A 21,598-nucleotide genomic window follows, 5' to 3' on the forward strand; every position below is an offset into this window, starting at 1 on the left:
TTCTAAATCTATCACTTAGAAATAAGCTTGTATCACGTCTTGAATTCTATGAGTTTCCGGCACGTTTATCTGACATTTGGAACGCTGCACCATGCACGCGTATTATAATTTAGATCCGACTATGGTACTGTAGAGACGGATGGATTTTTTGTGTTCTGAAATATTTTCACATTTATGATCATGATTTCCGGAGTCTTGCATAATTCAGCACCTACAGCAGCTTCCGTATTCGTAGGGTGAAACTAAACATTTCGTCGAACAACATCATACTCGGATACTAATCTAACTTATCCTAACTTGTACTTAAATATAGTTGGAGGTTTATTCCATGAAAACGGCAATAACGCACATTTCACTACATTAAATTTAGCTCGGTTGTTTACAATAATTGAAATATATTGAGTGTTTAAGTAAATTACATATAAAAGGCAACTATCAATAAATATTCTCATCCATGTAGTGTATTAATTAATATCACGAATATGAAGGGGACTAAAGTGAACTCCATTGCAACGATTATTTTCCGACACTAGCCTTTCACGCCCAAAGTTTGTGTGTCCTTTTGTATACTAAGTAAACTGTCACAATTACTGCATCTTTGTCATACTTTACGGTCAGTGGTCTATTATACCAACTTTGTAATTTCTACTTCATTTATCATTTTGGTTAGTAATCACGCAAGTCAATAATATAGCAAGCAGCAATATGTTCTATTGTACGGTCACCTGATATTGAAGAGGGAGTGTATAGTAATATCACGGGATGATGTCCGTGATTTATATTTTTAAAAATATGTCTATAGTCTATAGAAAGTGAAAATAACGGTAGAATTCATCCATTGTGAGCAAAATCACATTTATCTCTTGTTTTCTTCCTTCTCTGTCAGCAAATAATTTGTGAAGTGATTTACAACTTTTCCGTCACTTATATTAAGAGAGAGTATGTTTTTTTACTCACCAGGTTGATGGTCACAATCAGATCGTGCTGCTGATGGCGTTGTCCCTTCTTATTTTTCTTGCCAACGGTCTTTACACTTGCTGCTTTGGGCTGAGTTTTTACCTGGCCCTTCTGCGCTGTTGGAGGCTTTTGTGCTGGTTTCTGAGCCGCCTTAGCTTGACCGGACTTCTGTGAAGCCACTGGAGTCTTCTGTCCTGCTTGTCCCTTCTGGTTGACGTGGCCACCTCCATCTGCGGGTTTGTTGCGGGCCTGTAAAAATATACAGAATAATATAATACTGCAGATTATCCCAAACATGTTCTAATAATACTCTCGATGCATGCAACAATCAAATAGATATGAGACTGTATTTGTTGACGGAGGTACCAAACATCGCACTGAACATTAAGGTTCTATAGGAACCAACGTGGTAGTTAAATAAGCCGAACCTGGGACATAGCCGAATGGGTATAACTTGCTCGTACGGGACTAACTATGGGAGCTGGGCCAGGGTCTAATGCGTATACATTGCTCTTATGGGACTATCTCTCAGGGGCTGAGTCAGAGGCTATGTGCATATATATTGCTCTTACGGGACTAAATCTGGGAGCTGGGCCGGGGCTACAGTGCAAGGCGGCTACCATGCGCAACTCAAATTTACTCAGGCTATACAAATTCTAACCCAGGACATCTAGTTGAGTCTGGCATTATTCATAATTAAAATACGTGGGTTCTGAGGGAGGAAGGGAGGAAGGAAGGAAGGAAGGAAGGAAGGTAAGACGTGTTGAGACAGCAGAACAGTATCAAAAGGATTAAATGCAAATGCAGGACGTGCCTTGGAAATACAGTGCTAATGGGAAATAAAACATCAAAAAACAAGGCACTGATACAATCAGCCTGAAGCCCGGGCATAATACGAGGAAAACTACAAACAAAACATCGCATGTATTTACAAATACGTGTTTTTAAACGTTTCAGTCGATGCTGCGGGTTTATAAGTGTTATAAATTCAATTTCTAAACGAAAGGATTGAAGAGGTGTTTTTCGTGATTACCTGCCGCTGAGAGTTATTCCTGCCATTACGCTGGAAAGGACATTTAGTTGATCTGAACTGGAGTGCACACCTTGTTCAAGTTACAGTAAACGTTCCATGTACCTACTAAAGCTCACGGATTCCTAAACATTGTATGTTTGTTGAGTTAACCCATACAATTCCGTTATCAGCTCTCATAGAAAGCCTTGGCGTCACTGCAGAAGAATACTACGGTTATTAAGTTGGAGGTAACTGTCTATCGCTTTCTTGACTGAGCCAGAGAATGATATTATATTTCAATCTGCCAATCCCACTGATATCCACCAGCCTGCCCTCCAAATCATTATTGAAGAACAGCTATTGTCAACTATGGTCTGCTGACCACAAGTGGTCTTCGAGGTCTACATTTGTGGTCCTCCGAGAATGAACATGCATTTGGTGAAACAGCGCATTAGCCCGAGATAAATGAAAGAGTAACACACTATGCTTGAGAACCGCAAAGTAACGTGTTACCCGTTCCAAATGTTTCCTTTCAGAAAATAAATATTCAGCACTATTTATCGCCTTATACAGTTTGGAAATTCCGCACAGCTTGCACCTTTCTCTTTATATTTCAGGATTGACATTTTATGAAATTTAGGACACTATCTGTTCTACAATTAACAGGAATTACTGTTGCTACAGTTTCTCACATGTAAACATGTGCTGTAGACCTATATGTCATTTTTATTGTTGTCTCTCTTCTCGACTCACCAACAAAGAAAGGGGATTGCCGTTGCAAATATTTTATTTTTATTACATGAAATCATATGCTGCACACAGTTCGGTAATTTTATTGCTTTGCCTCTCCTAGTTTCGATAGCTGTTAAATAGTGCACCATATACATAATGGAGAATTTGCTACGAACTGGAACATTGAAGAAAAGGAACGTGATCCCGACACACTTCATGTAGGCGGTGATAATAGTGCAGAATCTGAGAGTGAATCTGATATCAGTATCAGCGAAGTTAGTGCTATTACAGGAATATCTAATGGTAACTGATCAAAACCAATACGGAAACAGGATAAGAATGATTTGAAATTAAGATTTACTTAGCGTGGTGATGAAGGTGAATTAAAATTCTAGTTCGTTGTGTATTATGATGTGCTTTCGAACGCGTGTATGAAACCCGCAAAATTGAAATGACATTTAGAAATGAAATGCGCAAGCATGAATGGTAAAACTCTTGGTTTCGCCGATGTGCACAAAAACTCAACAAATAAATCAGAGTTGTTTCTGAAGTAAGTTCGACAAATAAAACGGCCAAAGAAACTTAATATTCTTAGTCTTCGTATCGTGAAGAGCGCGAAACCCAGTTCTAAAGGGAATATTAATACTTCCAGCGGCAAAATATGTGGTTAAAACAATGTTTTATGAATTGTTTTCAAGGGATATAGATTTAACACACACTCAGACGATACAGTTACTCTCCACATTAATGACATGTGTGATAATACAGAATCTCATTTTTATAAGTAGACTACCAGAAAGTTATTTTATTCTGATAGGAATGCAGATAGCAGATAGACGAAACAACGGATGTTTCAGACGAAACACAATATGGGTCTATTGCTCTATTACGTCAGGCAGAGTTTAATATGGACATTCATGAAGACAAGTTATTTCCCAAGACTTTGTTAACTCGTTTCAACTGAGGAACATATTTTTGAAGTTCTCAATGAATATACGCAGGAGGATGAAATTGACTAGAGAGCTGCGTGGGTTTTCGTTCGGACGGTGCTCGTGCGTTAACAGGTAGACAAAGTGGCGTTGTAGCTAAAGTCAGAGACGGTCTCCCCGATATTATTTATATTAACGGTTTCATTCAAAGAGAAGCCTTTGCAGGAAGAGGTATGTGATCTAAATTGACAGAGCTGCGTTAAAATAATATTTTTTTATTAAAGAAAGGCCTCTGATTAGCAGACTGTTTTCAATAATTTGCGATGAAGCGGGTAACGAGGACAAGCAGCTTTTCTTGCATTCTGAAGTTCGCTGGATCTCATGGAGTAAACTACTTACAAGGCTCTTTGAATTAAGATAGGAAGTTCTATTATCTGTAAAAAAAAAAATAACAACATCAACGAAGATTATGTTTCACTCCGTGTACGACTCCCTGGATGAATGGTCAGTGTTGAGGCCTTTGGTTCAGAGGGTCCGTGTTCAATTTCCGGCCGTTTCGGGTATTTTGTCACGTCTGGTTAATTATTCTGGCTCGGGGACTGGGTATTTGTGTTTGTCCCAAAACTTACCTATTCATTTTAAGACAACACACCACCCTACCAACCACCACAGGAACACGCAATTGTGATTACATCTCTCCACGTGCGGTTGGCGTTAGGAAGGGCATCCGACCATAAAACAGGACCATGTCCACATGTGCGACACGGTTCGCACCTGCAACCCCACAAGTGTGGGAGGAGACATATTTTAATACGGATTTCAAAGGATGAGCTTGTTTCCTGTAATGTGGTTGTACTGTGAAAATATCAGAAAATGGGGCAGATATTTCAAAGCATTTTCCATTCACGGCATTAATACTCGAAATCCACTGTAGTGGTAGTGATGGACTAGGGATATAACTTTGTAGTGCGGAAACTCAAGCTGACACAATAGTTCCTAGTTTCTAAAGTAATTTCACAGCTTTGGAGAATGAGATTAGTACCAGGGCTACCGATCAATGCTGGTCTGGACGGAAAGCAATTAGCTTTGGCTATCAAATTAACGGAAGTCGATGTTAATTTCATAGTCCACTGTGTGACTTTGACACCAGTGTAGTCCTAATTGGAGATCTCTAATAGGTGAGTAACAAGAACAGACAGATCGAACTGACTCGCGGCAAGGGCGAGTTACAGCTGGAAATGAAAATACAGTGCCACTGTATCTGGTACTTCGGTTATCGCGGACGAAGTTTTGAATCCATCCTGATCCCGTCAACGGATCCCTGTTCTAACAGTTTTAGCTTGCTGTATGTAGGTGTATGAATGTGAATCTTACCTCCACCCGGCGACAATGTTTTTGGAAACTAAACGAGAATTATCATATAGGCTTTTGTCCATATGTTGTGTCAAGAAAATACGGTGAAATTCTTTACGTTTCGCAGAGAACTTTGCTCTGCATTATCAGAAGATAATCTCGACTGTTCACGTGAATGGTTTCTCAAGGAATAAGGTTTGAATTTAGAAGTGGATGTGGTACGTTCATTCGTAACCGGACGCGGTGCACTGCTAGCGTTTGAAGCGGAAGCTGACGGAAACATCAGAATCTGTATGAGAGGGAGTCACATAAAAACAGGAGTACACAAATATGAAAGTATGACATAGATACAAGCTGGAATGAAACAAGCCATCGCCACCGTCTTAAGCTCAACAGCAAGTAAACTTACCAGGTAAACTGCTATTTACATAACATTACTTTTTATTTTCTATCTGTCTCTCTTAATAGTCCTGTTACTACTTATTTAGGCAAAGTTGTTCATCAGAAAGAAGCCTATTGCATGTGGTATTTATTTACTTGCATATTTCTGTACGGTATGTCAGTGTTGTGTTATTCATAATGTACATGATGTTAAAGGAATTGTCATAAGTAACTACTTGTATGTGTGTATTTATCTTCAGAAGCCTCTTGGGTACGGCTAACATTTTCTCGATCGGTACTCTGTCATATGTCTTCTCTAGATACAAAATAAAAATATAACTGTCTGTTCTGGAAGGTCGTTCTCATTATGGATCACCTGTGGTGCCAGGTGATCACAAGCGAAATGGCGTTGAGATTTCACCGGACCTCGTTCCAAGCTTTCCTTCACTCGAGCAATGTTTTCTGGTGTTCGAACTCTTTTCGGATAATTACGGATTTTATTCGCTACGGGACCACTTTCACGCCATTCTGCCACTGAGGATTGCATTACACACTTTGCTGGAGGTTTTGTCAAAACACTTCCAGTCTTAAACAGTTAAACACTTAAAGAGTTGTGCACAGGTTTTCCACGAATCGTGCTTCGCATAACAGTCAACAATGAACAGGCGCTGTTTTATCGTGAGCACAATTTTGTGCTGCGTTCAACTGGTCACTGAACACGTCAGCTTCTCTCACTCAATCACACAACGACGAACTCGGGCGGTGCGCACGCGCAGACATGTAACAGCAACCGGCTGGTGCATCGAAATCACGGTTTCCAACACTTTCTGTGATGGTCCGTTTCCACTTCGCCAAGCGTAATTTCACGAACATTATTTTCCTCCTCGCCATAAGTTCGGTTGTTCATCGCGTCAATAGAAAGATTTCCTTTTATGCTGAGAAGATTCTCAAAATATTCCTTCCACCTCTCTAGTGATACCATGGGATCTACTATGAGTTTACCTGATTTACCCAAACCACAATTAATTTCCTTTTTAGGATTCTTTAATACTATCCAGAAAGATCTCCCCGCCACTTGGCCTAGCCTTTCATGGTTATTACCAAAATCTTCCCATGACTTCTTGGATTCAGCAATTCTTTGTTTCGCTCTGTTTCTTTCATCTACGAGCAATTTCCTGTCTCCGTCAATCTTTGCTTGGAGCCATTTCTGTAACGTCTTTCTTTTACGTTTACAAGCTGCCCCCACTTCATGATTCCACCAAGATGTTTGCTGCCCATCTTCACTTTAATTGTTGTGATACCCTGTATCACTCTCAGTAATTACTGAATATCATTTTTCCTACAACCTTTATATTATAGATCATCAGGCTTGGACATGTGAGAAACATTGTAAATCACATACAGGATGGCTAATTGTAACCCATTTATTTTCTCAGTTATGTTCCCGTCCCTCAAAGCAGTATTCCACCAGCCGTGCTACTCTGTCCTCCTGAGCCTAAAAGGCGTATCTCATTTATTAAAAAATACCTGCTTAGCACTGTTGGAGCGCTACCGGAGCAAGAAGACGGTATCTTATATAGAAACGGCAGAAAGTTACACGCTTATCAAAAAATAAACTGCCAAAATCCTAAGGAATTTGCCTCTATCTCAGTTTCCTTAGCCAGAATGTCAGAACTCGGTCTTTGTTACTCTACCACCGAACGATAGACGGACTGTCATCTATCTAAGCAAACTTAGTAACTAAGATATATGACTATTATTCTAGGGAAACCCAGTTGTTCTCCGCCAACAAGCAGTTGAGGTTTTGTTGTTGTTGTGAATGGCTGTCGCTTATGGAAAAGTGTATTTGATATTTTTTATGTTTTCAACTATTTGTGAATCGTATGAAGTGCGTAAAACGTGGCGAAATCACAAAGAGAGAGCAGATAAGTCTCTTATTGGCTACTTGGTAGACAAAGGTAAAATGTTTTAATACTGTATATTGTGCAGATATGGAGAAAGTAAATGTTACCACGCCTTGATATGTTCAAATCATTATCAAAGCAAGACACAAAGTACATTTCTCTCTGGCTTGACAACTATTCAGCACAAAAAAGAATTGATTACTTTTTTCTGTACATGATTAATTCAGAATAGATTGTTGCTTCAGAATTACTTCTAAAATATTTTGAATCAGGCCATACTTATACGGCTGCTGACTCGTTCCATCATAGAGATGAGAGATCTATGCAAAGAATGGGTAACACGCACTATGATTTTCAACATTTTGACACTGCTTTTAAAAATGCACCGCCATAAACAGAGGTGTCACCTGTGGATTTGAAACACGTCTTTCGGTGGGAAGAATATTCATCAACTTATAAGCTGACCGACACACAACCCAGACCGTATCTACAAAGTATGGTAGAAGTTGTATTTACAAGAGATTTGAAAACATTAAAGTACAAAAACAACTTCAGTGCATCTGAGTTCGTTGAACTAAATATGTTAAGTGCTAAACTGACCAAGTGCAACATTCTACCAGGCCCGAGAAGCCAAGGAAAGTGTAATGGAATTTCTGTTGATAAAAAGAAGAATATTATCAAGAAACTAGCAGGTCTCGTTGAAAAAAATGAAATGACGCATGGCTTTTAGTGCCTGGAGTGTCCGAGGACATGTTCGGCTCACCAGGTGCAGGTCTTTTGATTTGACGCCCGTAGCGACCTGCGTGTCATGATGAGGATGAAATGATGATGAAGACGACACATACATCCAGCCCCCGTGCCAGCGAAATTAACCTATGATGGTTAAATTTCCAGACCCTGCCGGGAATCGAAACCGGGACCCCTGTGATCAAAGGCCAGCACGCTAACCATTTAGACAAGGAGCCGGACGGACTCATTAAAAATAATCGGTTACAGTTTTGGGAACTACCCCAGAGTGTTGAGAAGACAATAAACTTTGTGGTTTATATTATATGATGTAAATAACTGAAGTACTTTCTAGTGTCACAAATGCTCAGATTGTTACTTCTTACCTGATCTTTGTTTTCTAATTCATAAAAACCAATATTTAACAATTTTATTTTAAATTTTTACAAATTTACATTTATAATGTGTACCCTGTGCTTAATTAAATAACGTATATCTTCAAATGTTTTATTTATGTTAACGTTAAATTGTTCTCGCATAACATTTTGTTGAGTTAAGACCTCTTTATGAACGGGTGTGTAATGACGTTTCCTAGGCCACAAGGGCGTATCTCAATGAATTATCAAATTATAAATAATTTAGCTTGACCATCTGTTAAACTTATTAAAGAGTTATTAAAACTTAAAAACATTCAATCCCACATTAGTTAGTAGGTGTGGATTATACATTTATTAAACTTCTCCTACCCAAAATTGCAGTTCTTTCAGATACGCCTTCTAGGCCTAGGGGAGTACTACTGTGCTAACCTTAGTCCTTGGCAGCGGACAGAAAGTACGCCTGCCAAAAGATTAGACAAGAGAAGCTGCATTGGTTAGTACTGCGTTATTCTATGCACTATCGCCTTAAAATACCGTCTGTGCTAACGGAACAATGATCTGTTTATATGAGGACATAAGGAAATTAGAACGAAATGCATTAGTGGAAATTATACAGAAGTACATTCGAAAAGCCTTTAGAGAACTTGAGATTTCGTTGTATACGAAACTTGGGTGAAACTAGGAGAAAGTACGTCCATAGTTTGTAGAGTTGTGATGAATGTGAACTGGAGATTTAAAAAAATAAACTGCTAAACCAGAAATTTTCATTCATAATGGACATTCTTTTAAGCAATATATATTCTTACACAGCTTCTTGTTGTGTTGGGATAATAACAAAACGTGCCATCTAGTACTTGATACGCTCTTTTATAGCCAACTAATATCAAATCAAATTTACTTTTATTGCGATACAAGGCAACTTCGGTTGATTGTCTTCTAGTTCATAAATTGATATCATTCAATTAAGAAAACGTGTACTTTTATAAAACACCCATATGTGGTAATTTCTTTCCCAGTGGAAGGGAACTAGTTAGATACAACTGCTTTTGCACGAAAAAAGATAAATACTAAAAGTAATATCAGAGATGTATAGAACATCAGCACAACCTGTGCATTGACGAGTTGTTGCTGAAACAAAGATATGGGTTTCATTGATTAGCAGAGCTTCATACGTGTAACCACAGTGTGCCTGAGGAGACTCGTATCTACATTGGTATGCGGAACTGAGTGCGAAGGCTTGGGAATTCTTACTAGTTTCATTTAAAAGTTAAGTGAGGAAGATCGAGGGAATTACCAGACGTCTAGCGGGATACTTCTGACTGCAGTGTTTAGGAAGGTGTCCTCCCCGTGATGTATTATTTATGCTACTTCTTGGAATGACGTGCAGAAAACGCTTTTAGATTAAAGGAATGGGGTATTTACAGAAATAAAATATATGAAAACCTTTAGGGAATACGTGAAAATGTTCAGATCTTTAACATTCTCGCCCAATAACCTTTTTGTTATTCTACGTGAAATATACCTATTTCTAGCAGTACTATTAATATTAATACCAACGCTGAGTCAAAAAAGACTTGACAGGGATGTATCCTCAGTGCATCTTTTTATTTCTTCCATATCTGATTCATTTACATATAATAGTTAATACAGAAAATTATTTCAACTGTTTAACAAATGGATACACAATTAGATAGTTAAAAACGCAACAGAAACCGTCTAATGTACATGAATTATTTGAAGTCTCAGAATATCACAATAAAGCCCATCTCTAGATGACAAGAATTAACAAATGAATAAATCACACAAACACATATCACACTTTCATACAGTCTATCTGGATTTTTTAAAATTTTCCCTTGGCACTTTCAGCATTTCACACTTAGAGAACACTACTTTGCTGCTGTACATATTCTACCAACAATTTCTTCCTTTTCGGACACTGATTCACTTTAAAACATAGTCACTTATCACGGACATTCTTTCGAGTTCACTGTAAGGCTCAGAATATTTCAGCACACAGTCGAGATAACCTAATAGTAACACGAGAGCACTGTTCAGTTGTGGTGGTTGTATACTAAATGTTTGGTGGATCACCCAATCAGGTGCGATATATGTGTTCGGACGTCCGACAATGCACTTCAGCATCTGTTTAAATTTATTCCATGTCGGTCGAATCTTTGCACAAGTCGTAAGTCTGTGTTGGACTGTGTCTTTATGTTGTCAGAAGTTGCACAAATCCGTCTCCATCATATGATTATGATGAAGTCTGCTGTTTGTCGGTATAATGTCATGGATTACATTATATTAACTTTCCTGTCTTGCGCCTGGAATTATGCGATTGGAGATATTCCTCCATACTCGATTCCCGTTGATTCTCATAGCTGCTTTCGTTATGTTAGGGGCTAAATACTGTTGAGACAGTATACAATTATAAACCTTTTTCGTTGAGACATTTGGAGATGTGATGACATCCTTTAGCATATAACTTAACTCGACTCTCAGATATCTTGCGTGAGGTGCATGATTATGGATGTCGTAATAAGCTGGTGGGTTAATGCACTGTTGAATACTGCACCATCTCGTGACGGAATTCTTCGATTTATGATACCCTGTTCTGTGAAACAGCTTTATGTTTCTTGTTAGAAACAAGGTTTTTGATTTCTCTTTGACGTCGGTTAGTCCCAACCCACCCTGGGATTTAGGTAAGGTGAGTGTACTTCTGGCAAGACGTATTAATGATCCTTGCAAAATGAACCAACCAACAACCGAAATTATACGTTTACGAATCATCCTTGCCATGGAAAGGATTTGGCTCAGATACCATATTTTGCTTAAGCTGTATATATTCACATACATTATTATCTGTTGCAAGAGGAAAGATCTATACCTAACCTATTGCAATATGTCCCTTGCAGAATGCTGAGCATCGGCCCAGTTCTTTTTGATCATCTTGTGCACACTGTTAAAGCTGGTTATTCCCAGAATTATAATTTCTTGTGTTAATGTTACACACTCTGGAAGTGCCAATTGGACACGGCCCGTTTTCCCAATCCACATCGCCTTTGTCTTCTTTGGGTTCAGTTGAGCCCCGGAATATCTCCCTTAATCCTCGATTACCTTGAACAAATGCTGGATATCAACGGTTTGACCTAATACTAGAGTAACGTCATTTGCGAATGCGACAATATATAGATTACTAGTACTGAAAGTTTGCTGTAGATAGGTAAGAACGGGTTCTAGGGAGAGAACAAAGATCAACATAGACAGCGGACACCATTGTCGTACTCCTCTGTGGATGTGAATTGGCCTTGTTAAATAACCATTTATGTTCATCTATGAGGAGCCTCCATTAAGAATTTTACCCATGAGAGTCGTGAATCGAGTGTCAAAGCCAAGGGAATTTACTGTTTCAATATATTTGTGGTTCAGCTTGCCAAATGCGTGGTCAAAATGTTGTGATATTAGAAGTTTCTTTTTATTGTTGAACAATGAGTATAATATCCCGAATTAACACATATAGAATTTATTATACATCTTCCTGGTTTCGCACGATATTGGTGTTCCGATGTGGAGGCCTTCATAAACGCAGTTAGAATCTGTTTCACACATTTAGTTAATAGATTATAGCCGAAATTTAAGAGCGTTATGGGCCGAAAGTCAGATAATTTGGTTGGATTTGTCATCTTGGGAAGAAGGATCACAAGGCCTTCTTTAACCTTGTCGATGTTCTTTTCTGGGTTACAGGCATCATTCATTACTGCAACAATTTCATCACTAATGATGGACCAATATCTCATGTAAAAAGCTCTCCTAGACCATCGGGACCAGGAGATTTGTTCGGTGAGCTTTGTAGTATTGCCTGATGGATTTCTACTACGGTGCTGTCTTCGTCAAACTTTCTTGTTCCCTATGCTGAATTCTTCCTCTTATACCATCAAAGAATGGGTGTTGGTAATTTATGATGTTGGGCGACTCTTCATCATCCATTATTCATTGTTAATTATTTCGGGACTATTCGTTATTTGTCCATTAGTTGTTGCTATGTGATGGATGTATTTTTGACGTTCTCTCCTGCAATTCCTTATAAGGTGGTAACTGGAAGGAGACTCGTTGGGGGGCCGATGACACTTGATGCTAGGCCCCTTTAAACAACAAGCATCATCATCAAGCAGCGAGACTCGTTGGCAAGATTTTGATGATCTTGCGCTTGAATTTTCAGACCTTCCATTTTTCTTTGCTGTATCGTTAGTAGCTGCGCGCTCTTGTTTCCTGTATTCTTCGATATGTGCCAGGGTTAAGCATTTATAATAGAATTCTGTCGTTTGGTTTAACTACATTCTCCACTAGGCACTGCATGTCTTCAATAGCGAGATCGTGCGAGGCTTAGCGTATAACAGGCACTAATCAAGAGTATCTCTATATCGGGGTATGTATGTTTTCCTTTGTTGCCATTCAGCGAAAAATCAATCTTGTAAGCCCATGTTATTCAAAATAGATTAATTTAACCTCCAAATTCCTTGTCCGCGTCTTGGTCCCCACTCAAGTTGTCGGATCTTACAGATAAAAGCACAATGGTTTGAAAATTCCACTGGGCATACATCTGTTTCCTTCACTTGGTCTTTCAGTCCCCCCACTGTCATATATACTATCTAGTCGAGAAGCGCCACCTTGGTAATAATACGTATATCCAGCTGAACTCTGTTGTTTCAAATCACTTGTGTTTTTAGGCGTAGCCCTTTTATTAAACCAGATAGTGCGGAACATCCCTGGAACTGTTCTGTTTGGTCTTTGGGAGATAATACTGCGTTAAAACCACCCTCCAAGGATCATATTTTCTCTATGTCTGTAAATAAGTGGAAAGATTTCAGTGGTATAGAACAGCCAACTTTGCGTCCTTGCTTGTGAGCCTGATGGGGCACAGATATTTACAGTTACTAAGTCCCGAATATGTATGCTGATTCCTCGAGAATTTGGCAGGAGTGCTGTGTCCGAGTAAGGTATATTGTCCTTCATGTATATGGCTGCTCCGCGTTTGTGCTCGTTAACATTAATAATTTTATTGTATCCAGGAATGGGAGCAAGGTCTTCGGTTGCCACTTCTTGCAACATAACTATATCCACGTCCTGGTCAAGAATAATCAGTTTAAGAAGCGACTGTTTACTTGCAGTTTGAATACAGTTTTTATGTATTGTCATCAGTATGTATGTTATCGGCATCCTCGTGAAAGTATGCATGTTTCTTCTCCTAATAAATTCAACGGAGATGGGGGGGGGGGCTCTATCGTCTATCTCCTACTCTACTCCCCTGTAGCCGAGGGTCTCTCCCGTTGTATGGCTTCTGTGTTTCCTGTGTGTTTTCGAAATGGCAACTTCTTGGGTTGGTGCTTCATTTGTCTTCAAGCTTTCTTGATTCCCTGACCTCGTCTCTTGTATTTCCATAAGATTCGAGGTTTCCGTTTCGATCTCATCGGATTCTTGCATGCTATTAGTCGCAGTGTCTTGAATAACGCTCTTGTTCAGTGGGTGAATACTTGTGTCCCTCTCTCCTGTTTTCTCTAATGTCCTAGCATTTATTATACTGTATTATCCGCTTCAGTGTTGACAGGTGTGTTTACATTTTCATGTTAGAGGTTGTGTATTAGAGACATTTCTGTTCCTACATGACCTTAATTCTTGTGTTTACTATTATCGGATGTTTGTTGTTGCTCGTGTTCATCTTGTTTTGATAGCTGCATTTGTTGCTGTGTGGATATGTCGTTCGGTGAGGCTGCCTGGCTAACTTGTGGCGACGGTAAGGCATTTGAGTGAGTAAGTGAAAGTGACTCATCCGATTCGTGTTGTTCTGCAGCCTTTGTTTGTACTGGGGCAGGTTTTTTCTGTTCGTCTGTTTGATTAAAGCTCTTTACTACACGTTTTTGATTTACTTAACATTACATAGCCCGACGTTCTCACTTAAGATCATAATTTTGGCGATAACATCACTTGCTACTAAATGGCATATCATGCATTTATTGACGTGGTCACTTCTCAGCTCGTAAAGTAGCTCTGTAAAACAAAAATATTTCACGTCACAGGGGCATTGTTCCTACAGCCTGTTCCAAAATTTCATGCATCGTAATTATTTATTACAGAGGCATTTCCAACACAAACTGTAACAAAATCTCGTCATCATAACTACAGGGGCATTTCCTAGCACAGCCTATCTTACAAATTTATCATCACCATCTAGGGGGCATTCCGAATTGCTCAAAACATATCAGAGTATGTTAGATGTAGCCCAACAAGTGATTTCATATTACCCAAACTAATTTTCCAACACAAAATTTTCAAAGAGAATCATTTAATTCTTGACCTCAAGAGAACGACACACTGTAGACAGTTCATCCTACCGCACGATGTTCCGTAACAAAAATGCTTATAAAAAGTCCAGTTTTACTTCCTCAATTTTATATTTATTTACATTACGAATTAATTATATGGTGATGATTACTAAAATTATTATATTCATATTTGATTGTTAATATTATTAATTAATTATTATAGCGATTGAATTAGCGGAGATAATGTGCAGAAAATATACCGTTACTGTTAACTTCACAAAAATGAACTCTATAAATAAAATTGTTTATCACGAAACGTGAAATTTGACCTGAATCACATATGAAAATGCACCGAAAATTTCCCGCACGTGGTTTAGAAACTTACTACGGCACTTCCTTACAAACCAACACACGCAGACTGATGGAGATACAGGCCATTTTGAGCCTTTAAGAAGACACATTTTTACATGATAATTACACATACCGTAATAAAACTCATTTTAACAGTCCTTGTACGTTATACAAGTTATACCACATTTCAAAGTCAGCCGGCTCTGGCCAAATTAAAATCCCTTCATCTAAATCAGACTGTTTTACAACTCTTTAGCTCTTACCTCACAAACCGCAGAAAACGAGTCGTTATAAAGAATAACACTTCTCAATGGGCAATAAAACACGCAGAAGTACCGCAAGGTTCTGTACTTTGACCATTGGTTTTTATTTTATACATAAAGGACATAGCACCTCGACTGAAATATTGTAATTTTTATATATATGCGGACGACCTCCAAATATATTATCACACAAATTTGGGAGATATTCGTCTAGCAACTGATAGAATGAATGCTGACTTACAAAATATATCATCATATGCTTGTGAAAACTCTATATTAATAAATCCCTCCAAGACAAAAGCTATTATAGTTGGACAATCGAAATTAATAAACATGACAAAGTCTTTAGACATCCCTTCACTCACTCTATCTGGTACCAAAATTCCGTATGAAAGCTCGGTAAATAATCTAGGTGTTGTTATAAATGAAAACCTAAATTGGAATGAACACGTCACACGTATCTGCAACAGGGTATATACCTCACTCCATCCTATGAATTACCCCCATAACACTTTACCGTTAAATATGAAAGTCAGACTTATAAAAACATTAGTTCTCACTTTATTCTACTATGGTGATGCTGTATTCATAGATGCAACGAAAGAACAAATGAGAAAAATACAAAGCACCATGAATTCCTGCATCAGATTTATATTTGCGTTACGCTACGACACTCATCTCACATCTTATTACAAGCAACTTTCCCTCCTGAAATTTAAAGAACTCAGAAATCTTCATGTAGCCCTGTTGGTGTTCAGATCACTAACTGAGAGAACTCCCCTGTATCTGTCATCAAAATCTACATACCTTTCCTCTTTTCACCAGCATAATACACGCTCTGTTACTACACTTGCCGTTCCCTTAAGCAGGTCAGCTGCCTATAATCGCTCATTTATTGCGACGGGAAGTAGATTATGGAACTCTGTTCCAAATAACATCCGAAGTAGTAACTCACTAGAGTCTTTCAAGTCTTCCTACAGAAGGTAACTCTTAGATGCACAAGCCCACGGTGCGAATCTTGATTAGTGAATGGTGGTGTATGGATGTGTGTATAATTTAGTTAATTTTCCTTTAAATTAATTTAAACTTATTTCTCATTAAATTTCATTTAGTAGTTTGACAAATGTTATGTTCATATTGGTATAATTATGATGTTGCATTTATTTTTAATTTATGATAAAAATTAGTTTCTTTAAAAATATTCTCTACGGTTTTACTGTGCAATGACGTGGTTAAGTGTGCAAACTCGTGTCCTCATCCCCAGGTGGTGGAGCTCTTTTCAGGCACACCCCCATTGGAGGTGAACTGCATGTACCATGTCAACCACATACCAGCCCTCCTGCCATTCTTAAATTTCTGGCAGTACCGGGAATCGAACTCGGGCCCCCGAGGACGGCAGCTTATAACACTAACCGTCACGCTACGGAGGCGGACGTGGTTAAGTGTAAGAGAGGACGTTGAGTCCTAACTTCGCCAATGTTAAAGAAAAAAATTATCAGCACTATTTCCGAAATACAGCTTCCTGCCAAGGTTTGCCTCTGTATTCTCTTATTGACTTATTTAAATTACGCACTAACACAAGCTTACATGTAAGTACCCTAAGTGGCATTGGCACCACAACCAATAACACACTGAGGTCTCGCTCACTTTCATAGATTTTAATCCTCCGGACTTGTCATATTTCACTAAAATCTGATTTTAAAATTAAATACTAGTTTTAAAATTAAGTAATTTTTATTTCACTATATTTGAGTTCATACTTTCTACTTCATATCTGTAAAGATGTTATACAATTTATAGATCCCTCACCATGGAAACAGTGGAATGAAATCAGCAGGTTTTACACTAAAAAAACGTATAACCTTAACTAATGAAATATGGCTGATATTCAGTTTATTTAGTTTTTAGGCCGTTCAGAATTGTTGTACAAGAGATAAATCTACGTAATAATTAGTGCATAGATATTATGTGTGACCTGTTAGGTCTGTTAAGTTGGTAAAAGTCACTGTCGTTCAGTGTACGTTCGCAAGCAGCCACCATTACGTGCACACTGTTGTCGACTCGACACAGCTCTGACACGATCTGGAAGGAGGAAATTGATGTGTAGAGTTGTAGTTTGCTGCTATCCATATATTTCAAGAAATATCTGAACCAAATCTTATACTGCAGTGCCGATCAACGCACACAGTACGTTTGTTTCGTAGTAACGATGAAGAAAACCAGAAAATGTACGCCATGCGTGCTTCGTTCTACGCAATATGTGACACAACCCGTACGGTGTACGGCCTTAGACCTCAGTGTGATAATAATTTTCCACACGAACAATTCGCGTCTACACACGGAATCACTTTACAAAAGACTGCTCCATAAGGCGTTCAAAGAAGTTAACCGTTATTGGCCACATATTGTTTGTCTCTGTGACCCGGCCTGGGATAACGCCGCTTCTTCGCTCGGAACTAATGGAATGGGCAGATTAATGTTGCCACGTAGAACCTGAATTAAATCTTCTCTCCAGTCAAACAAAAATTATCATTCACCGCTTCATACAAACGTTTATGAGCTGTACTGATACAACACTAGTTCCTTACACAATGTACTCTGTTGGAAATTCTAAATTCCCATGGAGGGAATTAGATATTTTTCCACCAATAGAGCATATCCAAAATCAGATCAAAAATTAGATGTATGGCTTTTCAGGCGTTTGCTGACGAAACGCTATCTGAGATGTCGTAATGATTACGCCATCTAATTACTTTCTATATCACTGGGATTTTCGCAGAAAAAATAGCTCATTGGATTCCATAAAATCTGACGAAACGCTGGTTAATCGAGCAAACGCCTGAAAAGCCATACATCTAATTTTTGATCTGATGTACTCTGTTGTCTGAAAATTATTCATAGTATAATCATACTGTATGAAATTCAGTCTTAACACTTTGATTTTACAAAATTTAAACAATTCGTATGAGTTTCTTCGGTTTTCATTTAGAGTGTCGATCCTGTGCTTGAAATTTATAAGTACCGGTATCGAAAGTTCACCACCGAGAATCCATCTAAGTCTTTCACATTTCATACATAAAATATTGTTCCCGAATACGCGTTTTTTTACATGGCCAATCGCAGGTTCAGTCTGAGTAGCCAATGTGCGTGGGGTATTTATTAGTTCGGAGGTGACGCTATCTGAGATGTCGTAATGATTACGCCATATAATTACTTTCTATATCACTGGGATTTTCGCAGAAAAATAGCTCATTGGATTCCATAAAATCTGACATTTACAGCGTAGATAGTCTCAGATTTTTCCTACTTTTCCTGGAGACGTAATCATCAAAACTTCACTTGCTACCTTTCCCGCGGCTCCGGTTGTGCAATGTAGGCACGCGCTGACCATCCCCTGCCGTTTGACCGATGAAGCTCCTTCATGGATATTGTCAGTTAATCGTCCTTTTGATCTAAAATTTTTAGTAACTTCTCAATATATTTCTTCTAGCAATTCACTTTGTAGCGTGGGCCAAAATATCTCAATTTAGTTACTTACCAATCATTCCATATTTTTTAACCCCCAAAGCATTCCGAAGCTCTCCCTCCTTCTTCGATGATTCGGGTCACGTGACGCCCAGCCAAGAAAATAAAATTACATAGATGTAAATTATCGATTTACTTGCTCGCTCTAAAAAATAATGGAGGCTCGCTCTCCGGCGTACACAAATACTTCGACTCCCATTGCGGTCTTTTTGACCATGTAAGAAATGGGTTCAGTACATTGTTTCTTTTGTCCGGCTCCATGGCTAAATGGTTAGCGTGCTGGCCTTTGGTCACAGGGGTCCCGGTTTCAATTCCCGGCAGGGTCGGGAATTTTAACCGTCATTGGTTAATTTCGCTGGCACGGGGGTGGGTGTATGTGTTGTCTCCATCATCATTTCATCATCATCATCATCATCATCATCATCATCATCATGACGCGCAGGTCGCCTACGGGAGTCAAATCAAAAGACCTGCACCTGGCAAGCCGAACAATGTCCTCGGACACTCCCGGCACTAAAAGCATACGCCATTTCACTTCATTGTTTCTTTTGGGCTCGAGTAAGGGATATCCAGTTCAGGAGGTCAATGTAATCCCAAGCCCACAAGTCCACCGCCTATCACTTGCATACCTTTAGCTCAGTCCGACTCGTTGGCTGAACGGTCAGCGTACTGGCCTTCGGTTCAGAGGGTCCCGGGTTCGATTCCCGGCCGGGTCGGGGATTTTAACCTTCATTGGTTAATTCCAGTGGCACGGGGGCTGGGTGTCTGTGCTGTCTTCATCATCATTTCATCCTCATCACGACGCGCAGGTCACCTACGGGTGTCGAATAGAAAGACCTGCACCTGGCGAGCCGAACTTGTCTTCGGACACTCCCGGCACTAAAAGCCATACGCCATTTCATTTACCTTTAGCTCAGAAAGGAGGCGTTACACCTCTGCCTTCCAGACGGGATTTTATTGGCACTCTGCAAAGTTCTGGGACTCGTCGTTAAGGGATCCAAGTATTTTTGTCTTCGAGAATTTCAACTGTACATAAATAAAAACATTATTTGAAGGAATTATTTCAAGTCTACATAAATAAAAATAACTTTTAAATGCATTATTTCAACTGTGCATAAATAAAATATTATTTAAAGGAACTAATGCATACCTCTCTGACGTGTTAAGGTATGAGTGACGAAGTTTGGCTCCTTGGCTGAATGGTCAGTATACTGACCTTCAGTTCATAGGGCCCCGGCTTCAATTCCTGGCTGGGTCAGGGATTTTAACAGCGTATGGTTAGTACCTGTAGAACGGCGACTAGTTTTTTGTGTTCATTTTAATATACAACTCTTCATCTGCAGGCAACATATTACACTAACAACTACCACAGAACACGTAATAGCTAATACATCGCTTCGCATAAGGTGGCATCATGATGGGCATCCGGCCATAAAGCTGGACCAAAGCCACATCAAATGGAGACCCCACGTAGTTTTAAATGCCAGGAAGGAGAGGACGAACATATTTATGCCTAAGACAATTAAAAGGAGATATAAAACGCTACAGTGTATGAAGAGCTGAATCCTGAAGGTTAAGTAGAGGTGGAAGTTCAGGCACAGTTAATAAATATACGGCGGAAAATTGTGCACAGATGAGAAGCATATGACTGTTAGTAATATTGTGTGTTGTAAAATAATGCAAGGCTGGCATCTTGTGACGTCGAACGTAAATGTCCAAAGTAATGTCACTGTTTCGTAACAATAGTCACAGCTTTACAAAGTCCAAATTAAGTTCAAACTTTGAGGTTTTCCGAGGGGGTTCTTCATTCACCGAATAGGGGAATTTGTGTGAATACATTTTTATTGTTACTGTAAATAACTTAAAGGAAATATTTTAAAACCATTTGGTACACACTTCTCCAATTTTTAACAAATCAACTTTTCAAACTATTTATTATTATTATTATTATTATTATTATTATTATTATTATTATTATTATTATTATTATTATTATTATTATTATTATTATTATTATTATTATTATTATTATTATTAGGAATAACATCATGTCAACCCTCAACAATAATGAGTGAAGACAAAACTTGTCTCATTGGCCAGTCTTGGTCGTCCTGTTCCAGGAGAGAGTGAGTCCACTTTGTCTCCATGGTTCAGTGATCGTACCCTTCTTAATACTCTGATGACTGATGAAAATATGATGAGATACGTGGCACCAATTAAATGTAGTAATATCGATGCAGCATATATGCTATGCAGCTGCTATTGGCTCCCAGTTTCACATAATGCAAGAGATTGGGTGAACATGGGAAAAGTTTTCAAATGAATACAGAGAGGATATTACATCGGTGGCCACGAACAGAAATTGGGAAATATTGATGAGTTAATCATAGTGAATGGGCGAGTGACAACCAAAGGAAGAATGGCGCCAGGTTCTGAAGGAACTACAGATCCTGAAAATTTTATTCCTTCTGTTTTCCTTGTTCGCTGAAGGAGTGACATTAAATATTCTATCATAACTTGAAGTTGGGGATGCTGAGATGAAAACAGCTTCCATCGTATTACCTTCAGAAGTGACGCAAAGTATTCTGTAACGTACAGAAGAAATTTAAAAATGAAATTACTTATCTACTGTATTCAAAATTGTAGTTACGTAGTCAGAAATATTTTAGTACTTGAGGCTGGAATTTAAGTCCTTATTTTGACAGCTGTGACTACCATACCAAGCAGGATTATTAGCAAATGGTTTTTAGAGTCAAAATGCATGATTT

General features: G+C 38.7%; 1 protein-coding gene across 2 annotated transcripts in view; it reads right to left on the reverse strand.

Moving 5' to 3' along the window:
• The window catches only part of LOC136863097 (calmodulin), a 674,807-nt gene that overhangs the window by 321,235 nt on the left and 331,974 nt on the right, over positions 1–21,598 (reverse strand). For both annotated transcript variants that reach the window (XM_068225857.1, XM_067139432.2), the window contains one exon: positions 958–1,206. In XM_068225857.1, the coding sequence (XP_068081958.1) occupies positions 958–1,206 (249 nt within the window). The remainder of the gene's footprint in view (positions 1–957; positions 1,207–21,598) is intronic.

The sequence above is a fragment of the Anabrus simplex genome, chromosome 2 (genome assembly GCF_040414725.1).
Source record: "Anabrus simplex isolate iqAnaSimp1 chromosome 2, ASM4041472v1, whole genome shotgun sequence".
In the NCBI taxonomy this organism is placed as follows: domain Eukaryota; kingdom Metazoa; phylum Arthropoda; class Insecta; order Orthoptera; family Tettigoniidae; genus Anabrus; species Anabrus simplex.